Source organism: Enhydra lutris, unplaced genomic scaffold (assembly GCF_002288905.1).
Source record: "Enhydra lutris kenyoni isolate GAN:26980312 unplaced genomic scaffold, ASM228890v2 scaffoldscaffold9, whole genome shotgun sequence".
Classification (NCBI taxonomy): Eukaryota; Metazoa; Chordata; class Mammalia; order Carnivora; family Mustelidae; genus Enhydra; species Enhydra lutris.
The window spans coordinates 14,453,705-14,468,392 of record NW_019154093.1 but is presented as its reverse complement, the minus strand read 5'-3'; the positions used below and the strand labels follow the sequence as shown (position 1 = coordinate 14,468,392).

General features: G+C 45.3%; 1 protein-coding gene across 7 annotated transcripts in view; it reads left to right on the top strand.

Moving 5' to 3' along the window:
- The window catches only part of LOC111143197 (ERI1 exoribonuclease family member 3), a 125,184-nt gene that overhangs the window by 12,451 nt on the left and 98,045 nt on the right, over positions 1–14,688 (top strand). For 5 of the 7 annotated variants that reach the window (XM_022496743.1, XM_022496739.1, XM_022496744.1 and 2 more), the window contains one exon: positions 2,064–2,341. The exons of 1 other annotated variant lie outside the window; for it this stretch is intronic. In XM_022496743.1, the coding sequence (XP_022352451.1) occupies positions 2,087–2,341 (255 nt within the window). In that variant the 5' untranslated portion in view covers positions 2,064–2,086. The remainder of the gene's footprint in view (positions 1–2,063; positions 2,342–14,688) is intronic. One more of the 7 variants, XM_022496740.1, reaches the window with a different exon arrangement.

Sequence of the window (14,688 nt, the reverse complement as noted above, 5' to 3'; positions counted from 1 at the left end):
GTGTCCTCTCATTTCATTCTCACTTATGGAATAAGAACTATTGTCATTTTACAGGTGAAGGTTGGAAGAACAGAGCTTGGCCAAAGGTGCCATGGCAAATGAGTGGCTCAGCCAGGATGCAAACCTGGAAGGCCTCCTTAATCATGATGCTTAATTGCCGGTAGTGTTTGGCAGATGGGGTCTGGTTGACTACATATACTATATACACTCGCTGTGAATATTGACAAATATTAGGACTCTCAAAAGTCCTTATCCATACAGCCTGACTTCAAGGAGTTAGAGGAGCATTCTAAGGCCCTGAGGGACTTTGGGTCCAAACTGTAATGCATAATCTGAACAGAGTGGGTCTCCCATCTCAGCAAGGCTTCCAGTACTGTTCAAGGCATGTGTGTGTGTGTGGGGGGGTGATGTGAAGTTATTTTGGATTCTGGTTTTCAGAGGGATGTTGGCCCCTTTGCCTTTCCAAGGGATTCCTTAGTGAAATCCAAGCCAGCCTTTGTCTACCCTAAGCTGAAGAGTTGGGGCTGCGTTTTTGGCAATGCGGTAAAGCCATGGTGAAAGCAAGCTCTGTGCTCTGTAGGATCCATGAAAAACTTCAAATACTTTTCAGTCTTAGCACCTCTGAATCCCCATGGAATCTCACTACGGGGATGGGGAAATCGAGGACCCACATGTGTCCTAGTAAATATGCAGACAAGTTATTTTAGGTCATTCAGTGAGTCAGGGAAGAGCCAGAAGGAAAATTGATACTTGGCATTGTATACGTCCATTCAGGCAGTGGTCACCTCATTGCCTCCGAGTGTGTCCTGGACTTCACAGGCTGCTACCCCCCTCAGCCCTGCAGGAAGGAGCCAGTGCCCATCTGCCGCCTTTCAGAGGCAAGCTTTTGGCTCTATTAGAACGGGGCTTCGGAAGGCATAAACTATGGCCATTTCTGCATTGAGCAGTGAGATTTCTCTTTTGACTTTGAGGATTAAAGCTGAGGGAATTTGAATATTGGTGTAAGAGGGGTAAAAAAAAAAACAACAAAATTTATTTGTTCCTTTTTTTTTTTTTTTTTTTTTTTTTTAAAGGAAGCCTGAGTTATTTGTGAATAAAACTTAGGCTTTGGTGTTTAAATTTTCTTAACCCTCTAAAGAGCAGACATTCTGCAAATTTAAAGGAAAAACTTGAAAAGTGATTTGGATTTTTTTTTTTTTTGCACATGTTCACTCAGAAAACTTTACTAGACCTTTTTTTCTTTTTCTTTTTTTTTCTTTAAGCAATGCTCCCATTACTGCCACATCTGGGTTTTCTCTTTTTCTTCCCTATTTAAAAAAAGTCCCGCAGTCATTCAGGGTCTCTAGTAGAGAGTGAGTCTAAAGGCAGCAAACGGGAAGGGAAGGCCTGAGGCTGTTGCCAGCTGTGCTCTCCAGGCGTCATTCATTCCCCCAGGGTGCCACTTACTGGTATGGGGGCTGGGGAATCACCAGCACATCAGGAGCAAGCTCCCCGGCTGGGCTGCGTTCCATTTCACCTTGGGGAGACCAGAGGGGGGGAATGTGGAGGTGTGCGATATGGACTGGAAACCCAGGGGCAAATGGCTTGTCATGAGCTGAGGAGAGAATATTTGGCATTTTCCACTGTTTGAGGCTCCTTAGCTCCCAGGATGGATTGTGTGGCTTTGTCACCTCATGTTACTTTGGGAACCTTAGCTTTACATTAACTGTGCCATCTGAGAAATGACCACAGAATTTTTCTCTCTCTCTTTTGAACTTTAGAGCTCCATTTAAAGATGAAGGCCAGCATGGCAGATTGTTCTGAGGATGGTCTTGGAGACTCAGAGCTGTCATAATGCTCTGGGGGCCAGTATTAGGGTCTTGAACTGCAGTAACGAATACTGTTGATTTCGAAAAGGGGTCCGGAAACACTGGGGAGTGGTTCATGTTGTGGGACTATTCCTGAAGACCAGATGGAACAGGGCCACCGTGGGAGGGGAGTAACCCAGGCTCTTTGTTCTTTTTTTTTTTTTTTTTCTTTTTCTTTCTTTTTTTTTTTTTTTTTTTAAACTTTCCTCCCCTAAGTTTTAGATGCTTCTGGATGTTCAATGCTAGCACCTTTACAGACTGGAGCAGCTCGATTTTCTTCATATTTACTTTCAAGAGCAAGAAAAGTGCTGGGCTCCCACTTATTTTCTCCCTGTGGTGTCCCGGAGTTCTGTTCCATATCCACCAGAAAACTGGCGGCCCACGGCTTTGGCGCATCCATGGCGGCAATGGTGCCCTTCCCTCCCCAGAGGTATCACTACTTTTTAGTGCTGGACTTTGAGGCCACGTGCGACAAGCCACAGATTCATCCTCAGGTAACTGTTGCATCATTGCTTTAGAAAAGGGGGGGGCGGGCAAGGAGGGAGGGAGGTTAGTCTTGCTTTCTGGGTTCCAGAGGAACTTTCTCATGTCTTCCTGGCTTCTAGCTACTCATTGGGAATTCCTGCCTAGGAAGCTGGACTTGGTTAAGGCATGCTTTAGGGTAAGGTAGACCTGACAAGTCTCTGGAGAGAATTGGGCATATTGTTTTCTCTCTGGTCTCGGCCTTTGGAAATCGAAATATTTCCTAATGTCCCATCCTTCCTCTCTCCTTTCCCTTCCCTCCTTCCTTCTCCTGCTATTGCTGCACGTTATTTTGAGGAATATTGTGGAAGTCAGCCCCAAAGATGGCACCCAGTGACCCTTGCCTCCTGAGATTCCTAACCCTTGGTAGTTTTTCTCCCACACTGAATTGGGCTAGCCTTGTATAACCAGTAGACTAGAGAGGAAAAGCCATAGTGGGCTTTCTGAGGCTGAGTCATAAAAAGCGCTGCGGTTTGCCTTGCTCTTTTGGATCACTTGCTCTGGATCACTTGCCGCCATGCATCGAGGGCTCTCAAAGGGCCTGGGGAGAGGCATGCATCTATAGGAACCGAGTTTCTTAGCTAAAAACCAGTACCAGTGCCATTCATGTTTCTTGGTGCTGTCTCGGAAGTGAATCTGCCAGCCCCAGTGACATCTGACTTCAACCTCAGGAGAGACCCTGAGCCAGTCTGGTCCACTGAGCCACTCCTTCCTGGCTGGCAAAAACTGTGAGTTAAGAAGTGATTATTGATGTTTTAAACCACTAAGTTTGGGGATGATGTGTTTTGCAGCATTCGAGAACCTGAAAAAGTACAACTTTTGGTTTGTTGGAAAGGAAAATGTTTTTGCTTGCTTTTTTTCCTGTCATCAACTGAGTTCAGAGACCTTTTTCCTTTTAAGGTAGTGCTACTAGGAGGTTTGGATTAGCAGCACAGAGGCACCTGTGCTTAGAGATATTGGCATGCTTGGTGTCTCTTTAGGGGGAACGATTGGGGGCTGATGTGGCAGTTCATTGTGCTGTGGGGGCCTTTAGTATGCCCGGCTCTAGGACTGTTACTCTTCCCTGCGGGCCTGGGTTATTAGGAGTGTAATTTTGGGATGTGTAGACATGTTAGTCTGGAGCAGCATTCAGTGGTAGGGAGGAGGGGGCCAGGGGGAGGATGGTAGCATCAGGCACTTGGGAGACAGGGAGGAGTGGGGTCCATTCAAAGATGAACTGGGTTCATTTCTCATGGTTGTTTTTTTTTTCCCATGAAGAGGTTCTGTCTTTAGAATAGTAGATTATTTTCCATAAAGCAGATGCCACCACCCTTTTACCTTCCTCCTTCTCTCTCTTTTTTCCTGTTCTCCCCTCAAGTAGTGGTCTGTCTTTGGGAGCCTTGGAATTAGGCCTGTGGAGGTTTGGGAAGACAGGAGCAAGATGAGGAGAAGGTCCCGAGAGGAGGAATTTTGCATAAAAGGAATATAGCTTGGGTGCTGCCTGAGCCACACTTACTTTCTCAGCCTCTTGCTCCTGCCCATTCTCTAGAGTCTTCTCTGCCTCCCCAAACTATTAGAGATTCTTTGCTGGCTGTTTCTGGGTGGTGGGTGGGAATTTTGGTTACGTAGATTCTCCCAGCTTAGGAATCAAGGATCCAAATCATAACACACCATATTATTTCCCTTACTGATGTAGATTTCAGTTATTGAGTAAGCCCTAGTGGACATGAGTCTAAGATCCAACACATCCCGATTGCCTATGATTCATCCCTCTTCTGAACTCTTGTAATCACTTGGCACCTCCTTTGTGGCATTTTCTACATTCTGCTTTCTGGCACATGCTTGTATATGCTTATTTCTGAACTTTTCAATTAGATTGTAAGCTCAGATAATTTTGTAGCTCTGTTCTCTTGTCCTACAGAGTGTCCCATCAATGTTGCTGAAGGTGAAGCTTGATTCATGTCTCAGTTTGGTCTGTCAGGATCACCTTCCATCTCTCTTTGAAGGGCTTTGTTCTTTTTAGTTATTTATTGCAATGCTAAAGATATAATGCAATACAGATTTAAATCCCTTGTATCACCAACTTCCCACCCAGACTTAGGCACCAAGGCCTTCCTGACCTAGGCGGAGGTAGGACTTCTTGCCGTTTACCAGGTTCTGGGCCTGATTGAAGATTATCTCCAGAATCAATGAACCCTGATGATGTGATTCCAAGGGCACTTAAAGAATTGGCTGCCCTGGTTCATTATTAGAAAGCATTAGCTGTTGCTTTAGAGAACTCAGGAAGAAGCATTCGCTGTCTTGCTTATCTTTAGAAAGGGGAATACGAATGATCTTGGAAATTATAGACCCGTTAGTTTACTGTGATTCCAGAGAAGATACTTGACCTGATCGTCAGATAATCAATCAGCAAACAGCTAGAAGAGCGTAGGGTACTGAGTGATAACTTACATGGGTTTGCAAAGAAGAGCAAATCCTGTCAGATCAATCTAACTTCTTGCTGTGACACAGTGATGGATTTGAGTGGATCTGGGGTAAGTGATAAATGTAATGCATCTCTACTTCATTAAGCCTCCACAATGCTGTGATCAACAGGTGGGAAGGTGAGTTGGGGCCAGGCAGCTCTGTTGGACTACCCATTGGATCATTCTCAGGAGAAGGATAGGTAGCTCAGGAGTGATTTGAGACTTGTTTGTGGCAACTTAAAGCCTATCTCTCTTTGAAAAAAAAATCTTCTCTAAAGTTTGCAAGTAGCAGCATCCTGACAGGATTCTGAGGAATCTTGGAAGATGGTTTGGAGAATTTGTCAGTCCCACATAGGCTAGCGTCCTTCCACTGAGGTTATCATAGTCATGTTGTCATTAGAGCCTCTGGGCTGTGTAGGTCTTCCAGTCAGCAGGGGCAGTGGAGAAATTGGAAAAGCTCAGATTAAGAGGGGGAAAAAATTATTAGGGTACAAAAATAGGACTTAGAAGAGAAGAGAAATTGAATATGGTTTTAGTGACTTATTTCTTCACATGGGAGGTGTTCCAAGGAGTATACTAATAACTTGCTCTTCATTTTAATAAGGATAAAAAAAGAAATGAATTTAAATGGAAACAGATTGAGATTTGGGATGAGAATGAATGTTTAGAAGAGACTGGAAAAGATGGGCTGCTAGCTGAATCCAGCCCTCTCTATTGCCCTCTCAGAATAGCTTAATGGCTGTCCACTCGACAGAGATGCTTTATAGGCAAGGTCTCTGTGCCTCCTGGGGACGAGCTTGGGACTGTGAATCAGCCTTCTTCCTCCCTGGCTCCCAGTTGCTTTGAATACTCAAGGCATCTACACAGTACATTTCCAGTCCTTATGAGAGTGTGCCATTACCCCTTGGGGGTGGGGTGTAGGAGGGAGAAACAAGTTTGGGTCCAGGATCTATCTGAAGGCTTGCTACGGGGCTCATTTTTCTGATCCATCTTTGGTCTTCAGAAGTTCCTGAGTCAGCTTATTGAGACTGTTCTTAAGGAATGGCACCGTGAAAACGAACAGTATAAGCTCTGTTGTACTTGGGTGAGTAACAGTATTGGTTATAAATGTGGTAAAATATCTGGTATTTTCCATTTGTCATCATTTTTGCTGTTTATTTTTGTACTTTGTTCAGCTAGGTGTAGCTGGAGTGGTTGGTTTACCAGTGATAGGCTTCACTCTTCTGGGTTTTGCACTCATTTTGATTTACATTTTAATTCAGATTAACATGGTAGATATTGGCAGAATACGAGACTTTCACATTTGAAAACATTTTTCCACTTAAATGTTAATTTAGATGGTTTAAATTGCTTTAGAGACTCTAAGTTTGAGGAATAGGATTCCTTTCTTACTTTAGGAGTTGTTTCCTGATAGGGAAGTCGGTTTTTATCTGGTTTAGGAGAATTCTGACTCCTTTCTCCTGGTTAGCAGGAGTTCATGTGCTCATTTTGGTTCGGATGTGCATCGAATAATGGTGGTTGTGACCCTGAGGCCCAGGGAGCAGCCTGAAAGCTTTGGTGGGATCTTTAATTGTCCATCTTTAACCTGGGGGCAAGTTCTCTCACCACCTCACTGTTTAGAAAGGAACAAAGCAAATGTGAGGACAGTGAGGTGTAGGCCTTAGCGCAGAGGAGAAGGAAATAACGTCAGCTATCCGAATGGCCAGGGAGAGGGCTGCCCTGCTCTCCTGTGGAGCAAAAGTTCTGTGGAGCAAAAGTTCTGTGGAGCAAAGTTCTGGCCACTGCCTGCCGTCCCTCCCTGAGTTCCCTCTGGCCGTCCATCAGGCTCCTGGGTATGGTCTTTTGCTCACTGCTCTGCAGCAGCCCTGTGACTGTTTTCCTTCTCATCTGTATTCACGTGTCCATAACTTTGGAGAAAAATGACCTTTGGGGTTGAGGTTTTCTAGTGTTTGGTCTTTGTCCACAGGGGCTTTTCTTTCTTTCTTCTTTTTTAAAGGAAACCTTGAAGAAACTCCATCTGCATTTTGAGTTAGAACTATGAGTAAAGGGGTTTCTCTTTTATAGAAGATTGTCCAGATGCTGGGTTATTTTGGGAGGGTAGGTGGAGGAAGGTTAATGGTGACAGGAGAAGGAATAATACGGAAGAGAGGCATTGGGAGGATTTCAGTATGACTTAGAACTGGTATATCATTATTAGTCTTCTGTGAGAAAGACATTTTGGGAAACTTTACAGGAAATTGTTAAGCTCCCTACAAATCAAACTGTATCAATTCCCTTCTCCATTCAGGGCTAAAAAGCAGGATCCCCAATCCTTTCCCCCTGCTCCCAACCAGTGTGCGCACACATACTATCTTCCTGTGTAGTCACCTTTCCTTCTCCCTGCTCTTGGTTTCTGCACCCTCCAAGTGGACGGAAAGGCAGTTCTCTAGGGAAAGAACCCACCCGTCCTGCCCCGTTCACTTGTCCCAGTCCCAGCTCCTTCAAGTAGGAGGGGTGCAGCCAGGCTTTCTATTGGGAGGGCCCAATTGTTGGGTTGTGGGCCATCCGCCTGTGGCCCCAGTCAGCCTGCGCTTTTTTTCTCTACAGACAGGCGAAGGCGCTGACGCTATTCTTCTAAACTGGGAAATGAAATGCAAAACCGACGTTAATGTAACATTATGGTTGAGATTAAATGCACCAAAATCAGGAAATTCAAAGTTATGCTTCCCACAGCAACTATAATTCAGCCTCATCTGGCGTGTGTAGTATTTTGTGTTAGTGCGGATGGTGTTATATGTTAAGACATTAAAGTTAACACCATAAGCAGAGCACAAAATGCTTGAGGGGGCTGAGTTATGACGACTGTGTGAGCTGTAAGTGTTCTTGCACAGGCTCCCGACTCCTGGTATAATTTTTCCCCTGCCCATCAGACCAATTATTGCCTTTCTTTTTAGTTATATTTCTGCTTTAACACATCTCTTTTTCCAGGGTCATCGTAAATGAATTCCTCTATTGGTGGCCAGTGATGGTGGTGGGAATGGGACAGCCCACTAGGCGCTTTTGTCCTTTTTGTTGCTGCCTCCATAAAAGTGGTGCTTCCCCCTCCACCTCCAAAAGCCCCCCTCCTTCACAGACGGCTGTTCCCTGGTGGTCCCTTACAGGGATCCCCACCCCCCACCCCCACCATCCCTTCCCTCTGACTGTCACTGTGGCTCCTCACAACTGCTCCCTGAATGGGAACAAGCATTTGCTGTGTCCGGGTCTTGGCCTTGTTGTAACTTCACGTGAAAGCCGAAGGGCCCTTCTTTATTTGGAGCAGACATAGCAATGTCGAAGTAAAATATACATCCCCGGGAGTGGAGCACCGATGCGTGGTGGTGCTGCCTTATGTGTTTGGCATAGCAGAGGCAGAGATCGAAGTGGGTTTATTTGCTCTATTCACACTGCTTCTCTATCTTCCCCAGGGTTTATACCTTTAAGCTGCTGTGGTGTGTAGTTAGGGCTGTGGAGTCGCCTGGGGGTGGGACCAGGAACTTTCCTTGGGGAGCACTGGGTCATTGGTAACAAAATCACCACATAATTTAGTACAAATCAGGAAACCTCCCCCTAGCCTCTTATTATCCTGGTGGCTTCCCCAGGGCTGAGACAGCTGTTGGAATGCAGATTTTGTTAGACACTGGGCTAAGGTTGATGGTGGGGAAGAGCTGTAAAGAATAGGGCCATTGATAAATGATGAATGAAATCAGGGACTGTAAACGAACAGTGACACTGAGCTGCCTTTTAAAGTTTTTGTTGGATACGACAAAACCAACCAAGTAAGCAAAGGAATGGGGAGGACCTCATTGTAACTACCTTAGAGGCAATGAAAAGGCCTCTTTTTACGCTTTGGATAGCAACTTCAAGCTCCGTGTTAGATGCTGGGGACATAGAAACAAGAAACAGTCCTTACCCTCAAGGAGCTGGTAGTTGAGGATAGACCTGCATGTAACCACTGTTAAGCATTTGATTATATCCTGTAGATAAGTACTTGGTGCAGTGGGGGCTCAAAGGAGGGGAAAGATCAACTCAGCTCAGTGTGGAGGAGGGGTCACATAGGCCTGATGTTAGAGAAGTTTAGGAGATCCAAGAGAGCCAAGCCAGCCTATGGCCTCTAGAATTGTTGTAGCAGGAATGAAAGAAGGTGCTCACAGAGTAAGCCAGGATGAATTGACTCGAGTCTGAAAAACTGACATGGATTGCAGGGTTGTTTGTGGAAATGTTGAAAATGAGGAAGAGATAGAGTGAAGGCTTTGAATGTGACAAATATTTCACTGTTTGTTAGTAGGATTATCTGTGTTGGTTATATGGTATTTCTCACATTCAACCGAGAAGGTGGTTTTTGTTTGTTTTGTTTTGTTTTTAGCAACAGAGAGGGGCAGAAGGAGACTCCCTGCTGAGTAGGGAGCCCGATGTGGATCTCCATCCCAGGACCCTGGGACCATGACCTGAGCTGAAGGCAGACACTTAACGGACTGAGCTACCCAGGCGCCCTGCGAGCTAGAAGGTCTTAGTGGGATCTGTGAGAGTATGAAGGCTAGCAGAGGTTTGAGAGAATTTTAGCCAATAAAGTGTGGGCAAAAACGTAAGGATCAACAAAAAAATATGTAAGCTGAGGCCTTGAAGCATTGCTGGGGAGGGCTAATCGGATACCCCGGTGCTATTTAAGGTAGCACGGGGTTGGGCTACTAGGCCTTCAGGGAAAAAGAAGGGCTAGAGAATGACACGGTGGCTCCCTCTGATCCCGCACAGTACTGGCAGTTTGGATCTGGATCTGCGAGACATCCTTTGGGAAGAATCTACCTTCCTTAGACCGGATCCATCAAACAGATAAGCTGGCTGACTAACACCGAGAGGTTAGATGGAAGGGTTAAGGAAGAGGCAGGCGGGCCTGGGTAACAAGAGAAAATGTGCTAGAGCTGAAGTGTCAGGATGGGGGTAAGCTCTTCCTCTGAGCAGGAGCAACAGTTACACAGCCATAGAAAGAAAACAAGTAGTTTGGGATGGGGGTAGTGAAATGAAATCCAGAGGAGTATTTAGCTAAGTCCATAGGCTTCACTTCTTCCTGCCTCCATCCTGTCTTGTTTTTTCTTCTCTCCGATATTGATTACATTTCTTACTTTGTAGACTGATCTCAGTTGTTTGACATGAGAAAACTGATACTAGGAGATGCTTTCTCCATCCCTTTATCTTGTTGGGGAAAAGAATCCTACATCATTTTGATTAAGATGCCACTGGGGTGATTATTTTTTATTTTCTTAATGCTGGGTGTTCACAATACTTTAAAAAAAAAAAACAACAAAAACCCCACAGCTGTACATTTATGTGATGAGTTTTGAGCTCTAGCTGTGAAAATTGAGTCATAGCCTAAAAGCCTGAAACAAGAGTGTTCCCAGATTGACACTAGCCCCCCAGGCTGGCAGGTCTGCAGCAAAAGGGTGAGCAGGCTGGGACAGGCAGACAAGGGTTTGTGAGTGTAGAGTGCTGCCACGGGCAAAGCCCCATTCGGCGCTGAGAGAATCAGAAAGGAGGTAAGTGGACCCTGGAGGGAGAGACAAACATGAGCAAAGCTTTTAATCTGATGTGCAGGTACCTTGGAATAGCCTGCTGTTTTGGTCCTATCCCTGTATGTAGTGGCCAGTGGACGATCTTGGTTTGTGGGTAGGAAGACACATCTGTTATGTGATCAGTCCACTTCTGTTCCAGTACCGTGGTCAGTGTCTAGTCCTAGGGAGGCCTTTCCCAGCCAAGGGTTGGCCTGAAGGCTGAATGCTGGCAGAGGCTCTTATTTGAAGATGCTGATGTTTCTGAAAGGAAAGGAGCATACAGGGTCCCACGGTGAGGCTGGGGGAAAGATGGTGAGCCAGAAGAGAAAGTGTGAAGGTGTTATTGAATGGAGTAGAAGAAACAGAAGGAGATGTTGCAAGCCAGAGTTCATGGGAATGGTGGGGAAGGTGTTCGAAGGTTTTAAATAGAAATGGACGTGGGGAACCTGATTAGGAGGCATTATTTGAAAAAGTTGTTCATAGGCTGGACTAAGGTAGTGATAGTGGAGTTGGAGAGAAAAAGTTATGTGCTGTAGCTTTTAGATGTGCTGGGAAAGAAGTGAGCTTGAGAACCATGCTTTAAAGTAGCTGGTGGCTTCTTTGGATACTGGTGGGCCCCTGAGGATCAGTGGCACTGAGATTTGTCAAGGAGTAAAAGTGGAACCTATGGTGGTTGTAAAAGGGGTGCTCCGAACTGAAGATTCCTATCAGGGAGCACCGATAAGCTGAGTTCCTTAGTGGTGTTGTAAGTAGGATCTTTTTGATGAATCATTTGGCCAGAAGCCTAGGGGAGGTAGGTAGTGATGATTAGGTAGATAGCATGATAACTGGAAAGAAAGCTTGGAATCTTGCTCTCCAGAAGTGTGATAGAAACTGAGAGTCATGGGGCGCCTGGGTGGCTCCGTGGGTTTAAAGCCTCTGCCTTCGGCTCAGGTCATGATCCCAGGGTCCTGGGATCAAGCCCCGCCTCGGGCTTTCTGCTCAGAGGGGAGCCTGCTTCCTCCTCTCTTTCTTTGCCTGCCTCTGCCTACTTATGATCTCTCTCTGTCAAATAAATAAATAAAATCTTAAAAAAAAAAAAAAAGAAACTGAGAGTCATGGCTTGAGATTGTGGTGTTTTGAAAATAGAGTTCCAGGGAGTCTGTCTGAATTGTTCATGGGTGCTTTTTTTCTTTCCCCAGTCTTAGCAGCATTTGAATGGAAGGCCAACTGATGGACTGAAAGGGATTGGTAGTTAATTGGGGACAGAGGAGGTAGGCATTGAAGAATGGGTATGAAACATGCCATTTTGATAAGGTCTACTTTCACTGGAAGGGTAAGTGGCTAGAGAAACAAGGCCAGGGGTAGACCTTAAAAGGGAGTTCATGGTGATGGTGTAGAATGTAGCAGTTGGTTGATGTTGGTGAGGAATCCCCAGCTTGGTACCTCGAGATATATGTAGGAATTGCTGGGATCCTGTTCCAGATCTGTGCCCACAGTTAGGTATTTCTCAAGAAGTCTTCATTGGAGAAGGATCCAGAGCTGCTTTTTGATTCATTTGGACAGAAGGAAGGTGTTTTTTTCTGGAGAGGAGCACGTATTGTCATGAAAGAAGACCTCTTATTGGCTCCCTAGCAGAGAGTTGCTAGCTTGCTCAGTAAAGCTCTGGGGTGTGACTTGCCAGTTTTTCTCCCCTGGATTGTGGCAGCAAGGAGAATAAAATGTCTGATGGCTAGAGCCAGGAGTGGTTGGCAGAAAAAGGCTTGTCCCAAGTGTTTGAAAGTGGGCCAAGTAAGGGTTTGCTCTAAGAAAGGAACTAAGACTTGTGGCACAGATTCTCACTTGGTCAGTATGAGGAGATAATCTCATAGATGTTCTAGACTAAACCTTTGTTTGTCAGTGTGGTGGAAGAACTAGCAGCATCCTCATCATGTAGGAGCCTGTTAGAAATGCTGTTAGAATATCAGACCCTATTCCAGCACTAAATAGAATCCGTAATTTGACAAGATCTTTGGGTAATTTGAAGTCTGAGAGACACTGCTCTAGTCTAGACCAGTGGTTCTTAAACTTAGTCAGAATAGTGATCAGAATTAACCTGGAGAGCTGGTTAAAACATGGATTATTGGTCCCAACCTCAGGGTTTCTGATCCAGAGTCTGGGTTAGAGGCTAGGAATTTGCATTTCTGGTAAATTCCCTAGTGATGGGATGCTCCCTGTGAGGGAACATGCTTTGAGGCCCACTGACCTCCCAAGCTTTTTCGTCTATAAAATAGGTCAGCGATTCCTGCCTGCCTTACAGAGATGTAAGATCAAATGAGCCAATGTGTGACAAAAGTGTTCCGTGCATTGTAGGCAGGATGTCAGTCTGTGTATTGCTTGCTCCATGGTCAGTGATTTTAAAAATCTGCTGTCATGCCAGCACAACGGTTTTCCTGTCCTGGCTTCTGGCCAGCAGCTTTGTACAGAGAGCAGGGAATCTATGAAGCACCCCATGGAACTAAGCCTTCTGTGAAGAGACCAGTAGCCCTTTCAGGAGCAGGGCCTCCTGAAGCCCAGCCAGTTTCTCTGGTCTCCTGCCCAAGATGCCTGGCCAGGACCTCTGTCTGCCTGAGTGGGCCTGGGCCTCTCCCGAGCACCTGTTACCCCAAAGTACTGGATCTTTGGTGCAGTATTTGCACTGATTGGGAAAACGGTCTTTGACTAACCAAGCCTCTGATTCGTCTTGTGATCCTGAGCATGTTACATGACTTTTCCTCACCTTACTGGTTGAGTAAATGAACAGTCATTGGCTGCATGTGCCCAAGTCCTAGAATGTGGACCCTGGATCCCCAAAGTGAGGGAAACTGAGGGAGAGGCTATTCTGATGAGAAGTAATACAACATAATGGTTCGGAGCATAGATTCCAGAACTGGACTCTGGATTTGAGCCCAGTCTCCACCACCTACTAATGGTATGACTTGCCTTGGGCAAGTTACTTGTACTCTTCATGCTTCAGTTGCCCTACTGGCAAAAAGGGGTTAATAATAGCACCAGTCTCATAGGACTGTTGGGAGGATAAAATGTAAGTGCTTAGAACAGTGCCTTACATGTCATAGCTATAGGAGTTAGCTCTTCCTAGTGGAATTAGTACTAGTAGTCTTCTTAATCATGGCATCGTTGCAGGGTATTGAGATAGAGCAGGTGGCTGGGAAGAAGGCCCTGCTTCTGGAAGCATAGAGAAAGCCGTTAGGCCTTCTATCCACATAGTGGGTAGAGCTGAAGCACCACCTAGAGATTTTTTTTCTTTCCTGTACTGGAAGGATAATTTGAACTTGGAACCCTTCCATTTCCGTGCCCTCCCTTAGTCCTGCCTCTGGGGGGCCTCTCCTGCACACAACCCCGAGATTTGCTTAAATTAATTTTATGACCAGTATGTATACAGGTAGCTACAAAGGAATCATTTGGATGTTTGCTGCCCTGGAGGGTTAGCTTCAAAGAGGCCACTAATATCTGCAGTTATTTACAATTGAGTATGTAAAAATGCTTGAACTGAGGTGGATCCAGAGTCACGTGAAGGTAGACACAGACAGGCACACTCCTGGGTGAGGATGCAGTTTTGAAAACTTTTGGGCCCCTTCATTTATTGGTATTATTATTTTTTAAAATTCACATTATAGTAAAAGTGAATTATAAATCATTCTGCACACCCCCCCCCCCAATAAAGAATAGCACTATTTTCAGCCTCTTTTCTACATTTTAATTGCTTTGGGGTCTGTAGGGATAGTGAAAACGGACATGTAGGTGAAAAACCAGCCTTTTAAAGCTCCAATTTTTTACCCTTCCTTGTCCTGAAACTTCGAGCATCAGCTCTCATCTGTCAAAGTGTAAATCAGCAATTAAAACCCAAACAGCCAAATGCCAAAGATGACCTGAAGCACAAAGCAACTGACAAACAAGTCCGGACAAATCGACGGGTAATTTATAAGCTTTGCCCTAAAATCTAATTATTTGGCAATTCGAATTTGCAGCCAGCCAGGGCTCGGCAATAAATTTAAACCGCCATAAATTATTTAGGAGCAGGCTGTGGTGTAAATCAAAACCACGAGTGTTTGTTTAAGAAATAAGCTCCTTGTGCATAAAATGTCTTTTTTCCCCCCCAAGGGAGAAACTGTTAAGCAAACCATGCCCTGTTCGTTGCCCAGTGTAGCCCTCACTTTCCCCTCTCAACTTCCCCTCTTCCCTGTGGCCAGGAGGCTCCTTGATCCCTTGAGGAAGGGCCTGCCTTTGCATGGGACTTGTAGGCAAAACCCAAGTATTGGCAGAAAACTCATGTTTTTGCCATGTACTGCTTTTTCT